General features: G+C 40.8%; 1 protein-coding gene and 1 non-coding gene across 3 annotated transcripts in view; both read left to right on the top strand.

Moving 5' to 3' along the window:
• FNTA (farnesyltransferase, CAAX box, alpha) overlaps positions 1-13,743 on the top strand; it is a 30,837-nt gene extending 17,094 nt beyond the window's left edge. Inside the window, exons 6-9 of one of the 2 annotated variants that reach the window (XR_003120744.1) lie at positions 4,919-5,071; positions 10,772-10,834; positions 12,667-12,838; positions 13,116-13,743. Coding sequence is in view for 1 of the 2 variants with exons in the window: in XM_025393254.1 (XP_025249039.1) it covers positions 4,919-5,067; positions 10,772-10,834; positions 12,667-12,838; positions 13,116-13,238 (507 nt within the window). In the remaining variant the exon portion in view is untranslated. The remainder of the gene's footprint in view (positions 1-4,918; positions 5,072-10,771; positions 10,835-12,666; positions 12,839-13,115) is intronic. The other variant, XM_025393254.1, reaches the window with a different exon arrangement.
• On the top strand, positions 621-780 carry LOC112630909. The gene has a single exon (XR_003121031.1). It is a non-coding gene; the product is annotated as a U1 spliceosomal RNA (small nuclear RNA).
• Positions 13,744-16,807: the final 3,064 nt, after the last annotated feature.

Here is a 16,807-nt window from a genome sequence, read left to right on the forward strand (position 1 = left end):
TCCCACTCTGGGTATTTTATTTATTTTAAACAGTTCTAGTATTGTTTCCTGTGAATTTTTTCCAGGAATTGCTACTTTCTGCATTATTCATTAGACCAAGAGCATTTCACCAAATATTTAAAACTTGAAAATGTTTAAACTTTTCCAAATTTGATTAAAGGGATAATGTATTCTAAAAGTATTCAATATTTTTACTTATTTCTGAAAAACTTAATCACATAAAGGCATACATTTTACACATACAGCTCTCTCCATCTACCACAGTAGATTAAGACATAGAACATAACCAGTATTTTTGAAAAGCTCCCTTAACTGACATGCTTCTTACTGAAATTATCATAAATGATTCCTATGAGAAAGGATTCCAGAATATCCCTTAATTGGGTTGTAGCTTATGCATTTCTATTTATTTTATAAAGTGTACATAATTGTCTTGTTTTCATATTTGATATATTACGGTTTTATATGTTTCCAACATAATTTTTAAAAGGTAGTGATTTCAACTATAATGAATTCTGAAAACTGAACAGAGAATCTGTTCTATACATTTTAATATGCGAAATAAAAAGGAAATAACTTGTCCCAAGTGGGACATATATACATCCTTTAATTCATGTGAGTTACTTACCTGGCAGGGGAGATGTCATGATCTCTAAGGTGGTTTTCCCAGGGCAAAGCATACTTGTTGCACTCCGGATATGTTGACCCCTGCAATTTCCCCAAATGTGGAAAGCTCAACTGCATAGTTTGTGATAGGAGGATTGTGTGGCACTTTCTTCTGGTCTTCACGGTTTAAGAACAGGTTTTCTCTGTTTATTTTTATTAAAAAAAAAAAAAAAGCTGGGTGCGGTGGCTCATGCCTGTAATCCCAGCACTTTGGGAGGCCGAGACGGGCGGATCACGACGTCAGGAGATTGAGACCATCCTGGCTAATACGGTGAAACCCTGTCTCTACTAAAAAGACAGAAATATTAGCTGGGTGTAGTGGCAGGCGCCTGTGGTCCCAGCTACTCGGGAGGCTGAGGCAGGAGAATGGCATGAACCTGGGAGACGGAGCTTGCAGTGAGCTGAGATAGTGCCACTGCACTCCAGCCTGGGCGACAGGGAGACCCTGTCTCAAAAAAAAAAAAAAAAATATATATATATATATATATATATGTGTGTGTGTGTGTGTGTGTGTGTGTATATATATATATATATGTGAGTCAGTGGTTCTCAAGCAGCGGTGATTGTGCCCCCAGGGGACATTTTTGGTTGTTAGAACTTGGGGTATGTTGCTCTTGGCATCTATTGAGTAGAGGGCCAGGATGCTGCTAAACATCCCAAAATGCACAGGACAGTCCCCCACAACAAAGAATTATCCAGCCCGTACTCTCAGTAGTGTCAAAGCCAAGGAACGTGGTCTGTTTCTATATGGAAAACTGTTTTATCAATATTTCAATTATTTTCAATGAGGATTTAATGAGTTCAGCATAGTCTTTGATGACCTAAAATGGGACTATGAGATGGTTGTTTAAAAAATATTTCGTGACATATATATAAAAAAGTGGTAAAATTTTAGTTTTAAACGTTAGTTTTAAACATGAATTATAAACATTCATGGCCTGTATGTCATTGGCATTGACTGTACTAGAGCCTCTTAAGTGAAGGAGTGGAGGACCCTTCTTTGTCCCCAACTGTATTTTACTGTATTTCATGTATGTCTCATTTATATAAAATACAGTAAAAATCAATTACTTTAAAAATGAGGCTGGGTGCAGTGGCTCATGCCTGTAATCCCAACACTTTGGGAGGCCCAGGCAAGTGGATTCCATGAGGCCAGGGGTACAAGACCAGCCTGGCAACATGGCAAAACCCCGACTCTACAAAAAATACAAAAAAAATTAGACGAACGTAGTGGCGCATGCTTGTGTTCGCAGCTACTCAGAAGGCTGAGGCGGGAGAATCACTTGAGCCCAAGAGGTCGAGGCTATGGTGAGCTATGCTCATGCCACTGCACTCCAGCCTGGGTGACAAAATGAGACCCTGTCTCGAAAGAAAAAAAAATTAGAAGTGAAATACAGACACACGCAATACTACTCACCAGTCAAAAGAAGTGAATGATCCATACAGGCAACAACTTGGATGGATCTCAAGGGTATGATCCTTAGTGGAAAGGGAATGCTCAGGTTTCAAACTGTATGGCTCCATTGAGATAATATCCTTGAAACAGCAAAATTATAGATGTAGAGAACAGATCAGAGGTTGCCAGGGTGAGGGAAAAGGGGGTACAGCTATAAAGATAGGGGTAGCATGAGGCAGTTTCTGTGTGCTGAAAATCTTGATTGTGGTGATTATACTATACATGAGATAAAATTGTGTAGATTTATATTCTACCCCCACTCGCCCACCTGTACCACGTACACACAAGTGAGTACATGTAAAATCTGAACAAGGTGAGCAGTTCCATTAACACTAATGTACAGATGTCATTTTCTGGTTTTGGAATTGCACTTTAGTTAGTAAGATGTTTACCGTTTGGGGAATCTAAATGAAGGTTATACAGGGCACTGTGTTATATTTGTAACTTCCATGAATCTGAAAACAAACAGAAACATGTATAGAAGACCCTACTCCCTGTTTTTCATTATTAGACTCAACAGACATAAAATTGTTACATTGATACAAAAGCTTGTAGTTGTTTACTCTCTTTCTATACTTAGCATGCTGGAGACTGAGAACAGTGGGAGGACACCAATCAGTGCCCACCCTAGGCACTGGTTCCTGAACTTGACTAGGAACTTTCACAAAAATGTTACTTTCCTTAACGTGTTTATTTTTATGATCACCTGTAAAATCGGGGACTATCATAGGAGATTTTTATGTTTTTGCTGTTATCAAATAAGAAGACTCTATTATCTTTTTCAAAGTGAATGTCCCCTACTTTCAAAGTATTTGTAAGTTTTATCATTCTCCTCTTTTAAATTATCTTTATTGGTTCTCTTCCCCCATGATGTTTTTTATTAAGACAGCTTTATAATATAAAAAATTTGTATTGGCCAGGTGCAGTGACTCATGCCTGTAATCCCAGCACTTTGGGAGGCCGAGGTGGGCAGATTGCTTGGGCTCACAAGTTCAGGACCAGCCTGGCTTGGTTGGGTGCCGTGGCTCACGCCTGTAATCCCAGCATGTTGGGAGGCCGAGGCGGGCAGATCGCGAGGTCAGGAGATAGAGACCATCCTGACTAACACGGTGAAACCCCGTCTCTACTAAAAATACAAAAATTAGCCAGGTGTGGTGGCAGGTGCCTGTAGTCCCAGCTACTTGGGAGGCTGAGGCAGGAGAATGACGTGAGCCCGGGAGGTGGAGCTTGCAGTGAGCCGAGATAGCACCACTGCACTCCATCCTGGGTTACAGAGTGAGACTCTGTCTCAAAAAAAAAAAAAGACCAGCCTGACCAACATGGTAAAACCTGGTCTCTAGGTAAAACCTGGTCTCTACGAAAACTACAAAAATTAGGCGGTTATGTTGGTGCATGCCTGTAGTCCCAGCTACTTGAGGGACTGAGGCAAGAATGTCGTTTTAGCCCGGGAGACGGAGGTTACAGTGAGCTGAGACTATGCCACTGCACTCCAGCCTGGGTGACCAAGTGAGACGCTGACTCAATAAAAATAATAGAAATTTATATCTTTGTCCAATTGTGTATATTTCTTTTTTTTTTTTTTTTTTTTGAGACAGGGTCTCTTTCTGTTGCCCAGAGTGCAGTGGTGTGATCATAGCTCACTGCAGCCTTAAACTCCTAGGCTCAAGTGATCCTCTTCAGCCTCCTGAGTAGCTGGGATCTAGGCATGTGCCACCATGCCCAACTAATTTTTTTATTTTTATTTTTGTTATTTTTATTAATAAAAATATTGGGCGTGCCACCAATAAAAATACAAATAAATTTTTGTATTTTTAGTAGAGACGGGGTTTCACCCTGTTAGCCAAGTTGGTCTCAAACTCCTGACCTCAGGTGATCCGCCCACTTTGACCTCCCAAAGTGCTGGGATTACAAACGTGAGCCACCGTGCCTGGCCTGTCTTTATTATTTTTCCAGATGAGGTCTTGTTATGTTGCCTCAGCTGGTCTCGAACTCCTGGCCTCAAGTGACCTTTCTGCCTCAGCCTCCTGAAGCAGTGGGATTGCCCATGAGAGCCACCACTCCTGACCATGTATGCTTCTCTCCATGTATTTTAATGTAATTTTATCATATATGTGCACTTTTGAATGCTATCCTTTTACTTAATTTTCATTTTTGAATGCTGCCCTTTTACTTCGGTTATTAATATCGGCCAGGCATGGTGGCTTAAGCCTATAATCCCAGCACCTTAGGAGGCTGAGGTGGGTGGATCACCTGAAGTCGGGAGTTCGAGACCAGCCTGACCAACATGGAGAAACCCCATGTCTACTAAAAATACAAAATTAGCCAGGCGTGGAGGCACATGTCATCCCAGCTACTCGGGAGGCTGAGGCAGGAGAATAGCTTGAACCCGGGAGGTGGAGGTTACAGTGAGCGGAGATCACGCCATTGCACTCCAGCCTGGGCAACAAGAGTGAAACTCCGTCTCAAAAAAAAAAAAGATATATTAATATCAAGTCACATCAAATTTATATCTATACTCATTCTCTTACTAGTGAGTTTGTTGGGGTTTTTTTTCCTTAAAATTTTCTTGGATGTCTTTTTGCCTGCTTTCTGTATGTGTCTTTCCAGGCTCTGTAATCAATTTCATACTTATATCCCCCTCTATTTCCTTTACTTGCAGCTGTCACTACTTTCTGAATTTGTGATAAATCCTGTGTCCTCAGTTCCGTCGTCTTTGTTGTAGTTTATTTTTATTTTTATTGTTCATAAATAATGGGACATTTCTGATTGGATGATTTTTCTAAATTTTTCCTTTAGGAATTTAAACTTTGGGAAAATGAGCTGCAGTATGTGGACCAACTTCTCAAAGAGGATGTGAGAAATAACTCTGTCTGGAACCAAAGATACTTCGTTATTTCTAACACCACTGGCTACAATGATCGTGCTGTATTGGAGAGAGAAGTCCAGTTAGTAATCTCCTTCACTTGCTCATTCATTACAAACGTGTTTGCATGCCTACCATGTCTCAGGCACTGGGGATACAGCAGATCAAGATCCTACCTCATGGAACTAAAAGAAAGAGGACAGAGTACTGAGTGAAACATATGATGATAAATTTACAAATAATGTAGCATACCTCTACTTCGTTGTATCTTAAGTTTCTTGAAATATTGCTACTGGAGATTGAAAAGAAATCTTAATGTTATGAGGTATTGTTTAAGAAACTTTATTTTAAAACCATCTCATTAAATTGCGTTGCATTTTAGATAGTTGTCCCTAGATGCCATGTTACCCTAGTTGCAGGGTTTGGGGCCGGTAAGTTTTTGTTGCAGGGGGCTATCTTGTGTTTTGTAGGGTATTTAGCAGCATCCTGGCCTTAAAACAATGTTTTCAGACATTGCCAAATGTCCCCTGAGCGGTAAAGTCACCCCCAAGTTGAGAACTAGTATACAAAGAGCTATTATTAGAGCTAGAAATTTCTGAATTGGCATCAATTTCTATATTGTATCCATAAACATTAGTAGCCGCGATTTTTGTGACCTTATTTGTCCATTGTGTGTGAGTGTCTGTTTCATAATTTGAACAGGCTTGTTGTTTTCAGAGCCTGATGAGATGGGAGTCGTGATCTGAGTGTAAACATGTATGAGTGACTGTTGGGTGGAGCTGACTGGTATGGTGCATCTCCTCTCCTCCAAGCTCTTGATGTTGCCTGGATCGAGGCAGCTTGCTCTTCTTTTATCTGCTCTATACAGGATTCTGGTGACTTAAAATTTATGAAAGGTTTTAATCCATGTCTCACCTTAACATTCTGCTCTGGGCTTATATCTGGAGCGTGCACTTCCCCTCAAGCACACTTTATGTTTTTTTTCTAGTGCTCTCCTATATAAAGCTCTACAGGCATACCTGATTTTTTGAGCCTTGCAGATACTATGTTTTTTGTTGTTTTTGTTTTAACAAGTTGAAGGTTTGTGGCAGTCTTGCGTTGAGCATGTCTGTCAGTGCCATTCTTTATCACTGCACGTGTTCACTTTGTGTCTCCGTGTCACATTTTGGTACTCCTCAGTATTTCATATTTTTTCGTAATCTTTATGTCTGTTCCAGTGATTTGTGATCAGTCATCTTTGATCAGTCATCTATTGTAATTGTTTGGGGGTGCCACAGACTGCACCCATATAAAATAGCGAATATCACTGTTGCATGTGTTCTACCATCTCTCTCCCTCCCCTCAGGCCTCCCTATTCCCTGAGACACAACAATATTGAAATTAAGCCAATTAACCCTACAATGTCCTCTGAGTGTTCAAGTGAAAGGAAGAGTCACACCCTCTCACTTTAAATCAAAAGCTATAAATGATTAAGCTTAGTGAGGAACACATGTCAAAAGCTGAGATAGGTGCAAAGCTAGGTCACTTGCACCAAACACCAAACTCATAAGAAAGAGTTCTTGAAGGAAATTAAAAGTGCTGCTCCAGTGAACACATGGACAAAATAGCATTATTGCTGATATGGAGGAAGTTTGAGTGGCCTGGATAAAAGATAAGACCAGCCACAGCATTCCCTTAAGCCAAAGCCTAATCCAGTGGAAGCCCTAATTCTCTTTAATTTGATGAAGGCTGAGAGAAGTGAGGAAGCGGCAGAAGAAAACCTGGATGCTAGCAGAGGCTGGTTCATGAGGTATAAGAAAGAAGCCATCTCCATAGCATGGAAGTACAAGGTGAAGCAGCAAGTGCTGCTGGAGAAGCTGCAGCGACTTCTCCAGAAGATCCAGCTCAGATCACTGATGAAGGTGACTGCATGTAAACAGAAGGTTTTCAGTGTAGATGAAACAGCCTTCTATTGGAAGAAGATGCCATCTAGGACTTTTCATAGCCAGAGAGAAGGCACTGCTTCAAAGCTTCACACAGCTGGCTGAATCTTGTTAGGGTCTAAGGCAGCTGGTGACTTTAAGTTGAAACCAGTGCTCTATGACGATTCTGGAAATCCTAGGGCCTTTAAGAATTATGCTGAATCTCCTCTGCCTGTACTCTATAAATGGAACAACAAAGCCTGGATGAGAGCACATCTGTTTACAGCATGGTTTACTGAATATTTTAAGCCCTCTTTGAGGTCTACTGTTCAGAAAAATTTCTTTGAAAATATGACTGTTCATTGACAATGGACCTGGTCACCCAAGAGCTCTAATGGAGATGTGCAAGGAGATGCTGTTTTCAAGCCTGTGAACACAACATCCGTTCTGCAGCCCATGGATAAAGGAGTCATTTTGATTTTAAAGTCTTACTATTTAAGAAATAAATTTTGTAAGGCTATGAGCTGCCATAGATAGTGATTCCTCCAGTGAATCTGCGGAGTCGACTGAAAACTTTCTGGGAAGAATTTACCATTCTAGATGCTATGAGGAATATTCGTGATTCATAGGAGGAGGTCAAAATATCAACATTAACAGGAGTTTGGAAGAAGTTGATTCCAGCCCTCATGGATGACTTTGAGGGGTTCAAGACTTTAGAGGAAGAAGGAACTGCTGCTGTGGTGGAAACAGCAAGGAAACTAGAATTAGAAGTGCAGCCTGAAGATGTGACCGAACTGCTGCATCATGACAATACTTGATCAGATAAGGAGTTGCTTCTTACGGATGAGCAAAAGAAGTAGTTTCTCAAGATGGAATCTAATCCTGGTAACGACGTTGTGAAATCACATTGTTGAAATGACAACAAAGGATTTTTAATATTGTAAATATTACCTAAACTTAGTTGATAAAGCAGCAGCAGAATATGTGAGAGGATTGACTCCAGTTTAGAAACGTTTTACTGTAAAATGCTATCAGACAGCATCACATGCTACAGAGAAATCTTTTACTGTTGTCTTATTTTAAGAAATTGCCACAGCCACCTCATCCTTCAGCACCCAGCACCCTACCCTGATCAGTCAGCAGCCATCAACATGGAGGCCAGACCCTCCACCAGCAGAAAGATTACGACTTGCTGAAGGCTCAGATGATCATTAGCATTTTTTAGCAATAAAGTATTTTTTAATTGAGGTATGTACATTGTTTTTTTAGATATGATGCTATTGCATACTAGACTACAATGTAGTGTAAACATAATTTGTATGTGCTGGGAAACAGAAAAGTCGTGTGACTTGCTTAATTGTGATAAAATCGCTTTGTTGAACCTTCGATATCTGTAAGGTATTCCTGTACTGTTCAATATGGTAGCCACTAGCCACATACAGCTATTTAAGTTTCAACCAGTGTGATTATAAAAAATTAAAAATAGAGTTCTTTCATTGCACATGTCCTATTTCGGGCATTCAGTACCTGCATGTGGCTAGTGACTACCATATTGGACAGCACATACAAAGAACATTTCCATCATCCCTGGCAGTTTTATTGAACTTTATTGGTCTAAAGATTGACAGTAGTCAGTGGTAACAAAGTATTTTAAAAGTTGAATATGAAGAGTTTTCAAAATGCAAGCTTATAGCCTTTTCAGAGGCAGATCACTGGCTTCCTATTGCCAAATAGAAACAGAAGTATTTAAAATGTGAAGAGTAGCTGTAGGTATCTAGAATTTACAGGTTGTTAACTTTTTTTTCACTCTAAGCATACACAGATGTACATAATTATTTTGTCATCTTTTTCCTTTTATTACAAAAGTAATACAGTGTAGTTATGGGGGAAATTGTACCGAATTCTATAAAGTAAAACGTCAAAGTCTTTTACTGTTCTTCATCCCACATCCCATTTTCCAGAGTGAGGTATAATTGGGTGAATTTTTCCAAACTTTGTAAATACACTTGCAAACATTTATACACAGCAACCTAATAATAATTATATAGACATTGCCTTTTCACTTAATGTGTCATGGCCCTTTTTCTAGACTATGAGTGCATAGTCTTCTAGTACTACCAATAACAGCATTTGTCAAGCATTTACTATATGCTACTAATTCTAACAGCTCTCTGAGACACTTCGTGAAGAACTTGAGGTTCCAGGTAATTCTGTAATTTGCCCAAGAGCACATAATTTATGGGACCAGAATTTGAAGTGAGGTAGCCTGACTTCAAAGTTCATCGGTCTTTTTGTTTGTTTGTTTTCCTAAGAGACAGGGTTTCGCTCTGTCACCCAGGCTGGAGTGCAGTCACGGATCATAGCTCACTGCTGCCTTGAGCTCCTGAGCGCAAGGAATCCTCTCACCTCAGCCTCCGAGTAGCTGGGACTACAGGCATGTGCCACTGCACCCAGCTAAGTGTTAAAATTTTTTGTAGAGATGAGGTCTCATTATGTTGCCCAGACTAGTCTTGATCTCCTGGCCTCAAGCAGTCTTCCTGCTTTGATCTCTGAAAGCGCATGTTTTAACCATAAAAATAGGTAATGCTTTAGTACACATGTACATAAATAAAAATTTAGATATTGCCAAGATGAAATTAAGAATCTTAAATAAGGACCAGCTAAGACCTGCAGGGACATGATTTCGCAAATAATTGGAAACAAGTCATGTAAAAGTAGTTGGAAAAATACTTTTATCATGTTGAATGAGTTTATTATTACTCTGTGGAAAAAAAAAATTTACAGTAACAGCGCTGCAGCAGAACCATGATTACCAAGCTTGTCAGTGACTTACTCATCTGAACAATTATGTGGTGAAGCACGTTCTGTGCTCCCTTGGGATTTGTAATTGAGTCTGAATTATATTTAATCTGTTTTAAGGGGAAGACAAAGGTATGGAGCACCCATTTTGACAGGGAATCACATCACAGTTTACTAGTCATCTTGCTTTGAAATACAAGAAATACGTTGTGTTGATTTTTCATTTTTATTCTTTGTCTATGTAATTTCCATGCCATTTTTTAATGATAGCTAAAGATTATTGGGACGTAAGTAGAGCTTAGCTTTGAAATACAAGAAATACGTTGTGTTGATTTTTCATTTTTATTCTTTGTCTATGTAATTTCCATGCCATTTTTTAATGATAGCTAAAGATTATTGGGACGTAAGTAGAGCTTAGACTGCTTTTCCAATGTTGCTTTACCAGTAAATGGAAAGTCTTCTTTTAGCTGATGTTTTCTTCAAAAGGAAAATCTTCCATATTATTTAAAGGAAATATTTTATGTTACTTTTATTCCTATTGTGAATTGAAGCTTTTAGATTAGTTTTGTGTCCTTCCCTAGAACTGAATTGACAGCTGCAGTCTTAAGGTATTCTCTGATTTAAATACGACCTAGAGAGGTGCCACAGTGCACTAAGAGAGATGCTTACACAAGTGAAAGTGTGTTTCCAAAGTTGCGCCACAATCTTAGTAAAACTGTGTCTCGGCCGGGCGCTCTGGCTCACGTCTATAATCTCAGCACTTTGGGAGGCCGAGGCAGGCAGATCACAAGGTCAGGAGTTCGAGACCAGCCTGGTCAATATGGTGAAACCCTGTCTCTACTAAAAATACAAAAATCAGCTGGGTGTGGTGGCGGGTGCCTGTTGTCCCAACTACTGGGGAGGCTGAGGCAGGAGTATGACTTGAACCTGGGAGGCGGAGGTTGCAGTGAACTGAGATTGTGCCACTGCACTCCAGCCTGGGTGACAGAGCAAGACTCCGTTTCAAAAAAAAAAAAAAAAAAGAAAAGATGTGTCTCATCCTTGCACTGTTCTTTTAAAATTGTATATATATATTTTTTCTTGCAGATACACTCTGGAAATGATTAAACTAGTACCACATAATGAAAGTGCATGGAACTATTTGAAAGGGTAAGAGGTTGTTTTTGCTTTTTTTATACAAAAAATGAAGTGGCTATATAATGCATCATGGAGTATATTCCATAATCAGATTCCAAAAGGATAGTAAAGAATTTTTCATTTTTCTGGACCTAAGAGCAGAAGTATAACAGCATTATGGAAACTCTGGAAAAGTGCCTTCTGCCCTTCTCTGCACCTGCCAAGTACCTACCAACACCGTTTTCAGAATAATCCATCAGTAAATAATGCCATTTTAATTGTATTTACAAATTCTGTAGTCTTTATATCAAAGAATGGAGCATACACACACCCAGGCTCTGGTTGGCTCAGGAACACAGTAAAGCAGGGTAGTTTATGGGTAGATTTTGCCAACGGGCAGCCAGCCTTTCTGTTTTCATTTCTAGAGATCTCCACCTTCAAGTTAATCTCAACTAGAAAAGGTTTCACTTGCCTGGCCACTGTCATAACTAAGCTCCTTGTTGAACATAAGAGGTCTTCAAGGAAACTAGGCTCAAAGAGCACAAAATATGGAATCAGTCACCCTTGGAGATGTGTCAGGGGAGGTGCCTATAGTATCTGAAGAGCTTGAGGGATGAGAAGCCATCTCAAGAGAAGATGAGGGCTGGGCATGTTAGCTCACGCCTGCAATCCCAGCACTTTGGGAGGCCAGGGTGGGCGGATCACTTGAGGCTAGCAGGTCAAGACCAGCCTGGCCAACATTGCAAAACCCTGTCTCTACTAAAAATACAAAAATTAGTTGAGCATGTTGGTGCACACCTGTAATCCCAGTTACTTGGGAGGCTGAAGCACGAGAGTTGCTTAAACCCGGAGGCAGAGGTCAGAGTGAGCTGAGATCACACCACTGTGCTCCAGCCTGGGCGACAGAGTGAGACCCTGTCTCAAAGAAAAAAAAGAAACAACATCTCTCCTGGTTTTGCCCTTCACTTTTTAAGATGATTTATTCTGTGTGTTGTACAGTTTAAGTTATAAATGAATACTTTTAAACTTCATTTTTAAAAACTTTTTTTTTTTTTTTTTTTTTTTTTGAGACAGAGTCTCGCTCTGTCGCCCAGGCTGGAGTGCAGTGGCCGGATCTCAGCTCACTGCAAGCTCCGCCTCCCGGGTTCACGCCATTCTCCTGCCTCAGCCTCCCGTGTAGCTGGGACTACAGGCGCCCGCCACATCGCCCGGCTAGTTTTTTGTATTTTTTTTAGTAGAGACGGGGTTTCACCGTGTTAGCCAGGATGGTCTCGATCTCCTGACCTCGTGATCCGCCCGTCTCGGCCTCCCAAAGTGCTGGGATTACAGGCTTGAGCCACCGCGCCCGGCAAAAACTTTTTTTACTTAGCTCTTAATTATCCTTTTTTTTTTGGAGACAGGATCTCACTCTCTTCTCCAGGCTGGAGGGCAGTGGCATGATCATGGCCCACTGCAGTCTCGATCTTCTAGGCTCTAGTGATTCTCCCACCTCAGCCTCCCTATAGCTGAGACTATAGGTGCCACCACTAGGCATGGATGATTTTTAAAAAAATTTTAGTAGAGATGAGATCTTGCTGTTTTACCCAGGCTGATCTTGAACTCCTGGGTTCAAGTGTTCCATCTGCCTGTGCTTCCCAGAGTGTTGTGATTACAGGCATGAGCCACTGCACCTGGCCAGTTCTTAATTAACTAATGATCTATGATAAGACTCATGTAATGTAAAAGTTTCATGATAGTTTCAGCCTCATTAATTCAAAATAACTCTCCTTTTCTTGTTTGTGTTTCAGGGTTTATTTTCTCTTGATCTTTCTACTGCTTTTCTTCCTTTACAAAATCAAGTGTTTGTTTTTTGTTGTTGTTTACAGGATTTTGCAGGATCGTGGTCTTTCCAAATACCCTAATCTGTTAAATCAATTACTCGATTTACAACCAAGTCATAGTTCCCCCTACCTAATTGCCTTTCTTGTGGATATCTATGAAGACATGCTAGAAAACCAGTGTGACAATAAGGAAGACATTCTTAATAAAGCATTAGAGGTAAGCTGGTGGGGCTCAGTGCTATTGTTTTTGGTATCTGAGAATTGGTCAGCCCAATGCCACTAATATCCATGTCCCCTTTCAACATCGTTACTCAGAATTCAGTGCAGGGCTATTTCTGGTTAGGGGCAGCATTGATATCACTTGGCAACACAGCCTGTGACTCTTAATAGTGTGTCTCATTTGAATGTGATCTAAGTTAAATTGTATTGGCTCAAAGGCATTTGCCCTTGAGATTGGATTACATATTACTTTAATTTTTATTTTTCATTTTCAGTTATGTGAAATCCTAGCTAAAGAAAAGGACACTATAAGAAAGGAATATTGGAGATATATTGGAAGATCCCTTCAAAGCAAACACAGCACAGAAAATGACTCACAAACAAATGTACAGCAATAACACCATCCAGAAGAACTTGATGGAATGCTTTTATTTTTTATTAAGGGACACTGCAGGAATTTAAAACAAGAGTGGTCCCTCCCTTTGCCTGTGGTGTGAAAGTGCATCACACAGGTAATTGCTTTTTAACAAGAACTGATGCTCCTTGGGTGCTGCTGCTACTCAGACTAGCTCTAAGTAATGTGATTCTTCTAAAGCAAAGTCATTGGATGGAGGAGGAAGAAAAAGTCCCATAAAGGAACTTTTGTAGTCCTATCAACGTGTAATCTAATCCCTTAGCATCAACTCCTCCCTCAGTGGTACACGCATCAAGATTTGTAGCAGTAATAACTGCGGGTCACTTGTATGTAATGGATATGAGGTAGCTGAAGTTTGGTTCAGTAAGCAGGGAATACAGTGGTTCCATCAGAGCTGGTCTGCACACTCACATTATCTTGCTATCACTGTAACCAACTAATGCCAAAAGAATGGTTTTGTAATAAAATTATAGCTGTATCTAAAAACAGTGTCACAGTAGTTTGATTTTTTAATAGCATTTATATATTATACAAGACATATTGTCTCAGAAAAGCAGTTAGAAAGAAAATACTGCTATAAAACTATAAACTAGAAACATGATGTGTTGGAGGAAATGTTAAAATGTAAATTGGTCAGTTCTTGACTGAAAGTGACAAAATCCACTCAAGGTAGTTTAAACCCAAAGGGTTTATTCAGGTATATAAATATCTCAGAAGAATTGCCTGATCTTTTAGAAGTACATTCCCGAACCATACTACACAACTGGACCATCCCAGTGCTGCTGCCTGTGCCCGAATCAGGAAACTGCTGGATGAGGAATGAGGAAGCCACAACCCTGGCTGCCAGCTCCAGGACTGTGCTGTCTCTGCACGTTCCTTGCAAAGCACATCTGCTGCTTTTCCCATGTAGTGTGGTTCCAAGTTAAAGGCTCACTGCAGTGCATCTGATTGGAAGGAACCAACAGGATGTCTTAAAATCTTAACTACAGAGGAATCTGGAAAGTGTAGTTTGTAGCTTTCCAGCATGTATGATGCAGGATGCCATGCCAGGAAAGAGTTGGGAGCGGTTAGCAAGCTAGCTTGCTGTACCTGCACTTAATTCAATCTCACTTTATTTATTTTTATATATTGGTTTTTTTTTACATGGAGTCTCACTCTGTCACCCAGGCTGGAGTGCAGTGGAGTGATTGCGGCTTACTGCAACCTCCACTGCTGGGCTCAAGTAATTCTCCTGCCCCAGCTTCCCTACTAGCTGGGATTATAGGCGCCCGCCACCATGCCTGGCTAATTTTTGTATTTTTAGTAGAGACGGGGTTTCACCATGTTGGCCAGGCTGGTCATGAACTCCTGACCTCAAGTAGTACGCCTGCTTCAGCCTCCCAAAGTGCTGGGATTACAGGCATGAGACACCAGGTCCGGCCTCAATCTCACTTTATCTGTAATTTTTGTTCAATGTCAAAGCACCAAAGTACAACTAGGGAAATCATATAGAGTTAAATAGTCATCCTTTCTCAAGATAAATTTAGGAAATAATATTTTAATACTTTTGGAAGAAAATATATGTAGTGAGTGTTATTTCTAACATTTTACATGTTTTTGTTGTTTTTAGAATCCAAAAATCTCAATTTTATTTTTGAGGCTGCCATAAAGTGCCATTTCCATGTAGACCATTTCAGAGGTGTCATAAGGATCAAAAGCTACATAGAGAAGTTCTCACAAGATAGCCATTACACTCAGCCGGGCGCAATGACTCATGCATGTAATCCCAGCACTTTGGGAGGCCGAGGCGGGCAGATCATTTGAGGTCAGGAGTTCAAGACCAGCCTGGCCAACATGGTGAAACCCCTGTCTCTACTAAAAATTCAAAAATTAGCCAGGCGTGGTGGCAGGCACCTGTAATCCTAGCTACTTGGGAGGCTGAGACAGGAGAATTGCTTAAACCCAGTAGGTGGAGGTTGCAGCAAGCTAAGATTGTGCCATTACACTCCACCCTGGGCAATAGAATGAGACTTAGTCTCAAAAAAAAAAAAAAAAAAAAAGCCTTAGAAACCGTAATCGGTGACTCAAAACTGATTGGATTTGGGACTTTGGACTCAACAGCTTATACAGACAGCTTAATAAAAAGCATAATGAGGCCAGGCGGAGTGGCTCATGCCTATAATACCAGCACTTCGGGAGGTCGAGGCGGGAGGACTGCCTGAGCCCTGGGATTCAAGACCAGCCTGGGCCCATCTCTACAAAAATTTTTTAAAAAATTATTAGCCAAGAGTGGTGGTGTGTACCTGTAGTCCTAGCAGCCCGGGAGGCTGGGATGGGATGATCACTTGAGCCAGGGTGGTGCCACTGCACTCCAGCTTTGGCAACGGGAGTGAGACCCTATCTAAAAAAAAAAAAAATGCATAATGGAAGTTTATTAATTTACACTTGGGTCACTACGAAGCAGACCAAACAGTTATGTCAGCCTAGCCACTTGGCATTTTTTGCCTGACGTTTAACTGTGTAGCAATTCATTAACCAAAAGGTTGCTTAGTGAGCACTGAATCAGGTGAGGAGGCTCCGTGACTTAAAGGCAGAATGACTTTAGGCTCTAATCAACGTGAGGGCGATCTCCTAAGGGCAACTGGACACAGGACTTGCAGTGCAGTCATTTCATTAGACCAAAGTGAGGTCTATGGAAAGGCCTGCTAACTCAAAACTATCTGCCTAATAACTGTTATATTTGCATTGGTACAAAAACAGTGGTGGGTAAAACTGCTGGTGCCACAGCATAAAGCAAGGCAGTGGTACTCAGAAAAATGAGTGGCACTCTTGCTTCCCTGCTGTGCATATAGTGAAGAATGTCCTTGATTAGTCATGTATTTTTTTATTCACAACACCCAACCTGTATTTTAACGTGACTGAATGAAAGTATGCATAATACATATCCATATGATTGTCTTGAGGAAAAGCATTTGTGCAGCTGTGTAAGCTGTGGGCTGTACAGGATGCATTTTCATGGAACACCATTTACTTAAACAACAAATACACTGGTTATTCATTCTTGGATGGTTGGTATATAGTCTCTCAAAAACGAATGATAGGCCGGGCGCGGTGGCCCACCCCTGTAATCCCAGCACTTTGGGAGGCCAAGGCAGGCGGAACATGAGGTCAGGAGATCAAGACCATCCTGGCTAACATGGTGAGACCCCATCTTTACTAAAAATACAAAAAAAAGAAAAAAGAAAAAAAAGGCATGGTGGCGGGTGCCTGTAGTCCCAGCTACTCAGGAGGCTGAGGCAGGAGAATGGCATGAACCTGGGAGGAAGAGGTTGCAGTGAGCTGAGATCGCACCACTGCGCTCCAGCCTGGGCTACAGACCAAGACTCTAAAAAAAACAAAACAAAACAAACAAACAAAAAACGAATGAAATGAGGCTGGGCACGGTGGCTCATGCCTGTAATTCCAGCACTTTGGGAGGCCAAGGCAGTGGGATCACTTGAGATAAGGAGTTGGAGATCCGCCTGGCCAACATGGTGAAACCCCATCTTTACTAAAAATATAAAAATTAGCTGG

Source organism: Theropithecus gelada, chromosome 8 (genome assembly GCF_003255815.1).
Source record: "Theropithecus gelada isolate Dixy chromosome 8, Tgel_1.0, whole genome shotgun sequence".
Taxonomy (NCBI): domain Eukaryota; kingdom Metazoa; phylum Chordata; class Mammalia; order Primates; family Cercopithecidae; genus Theropithecus; species Theropithecus gelada.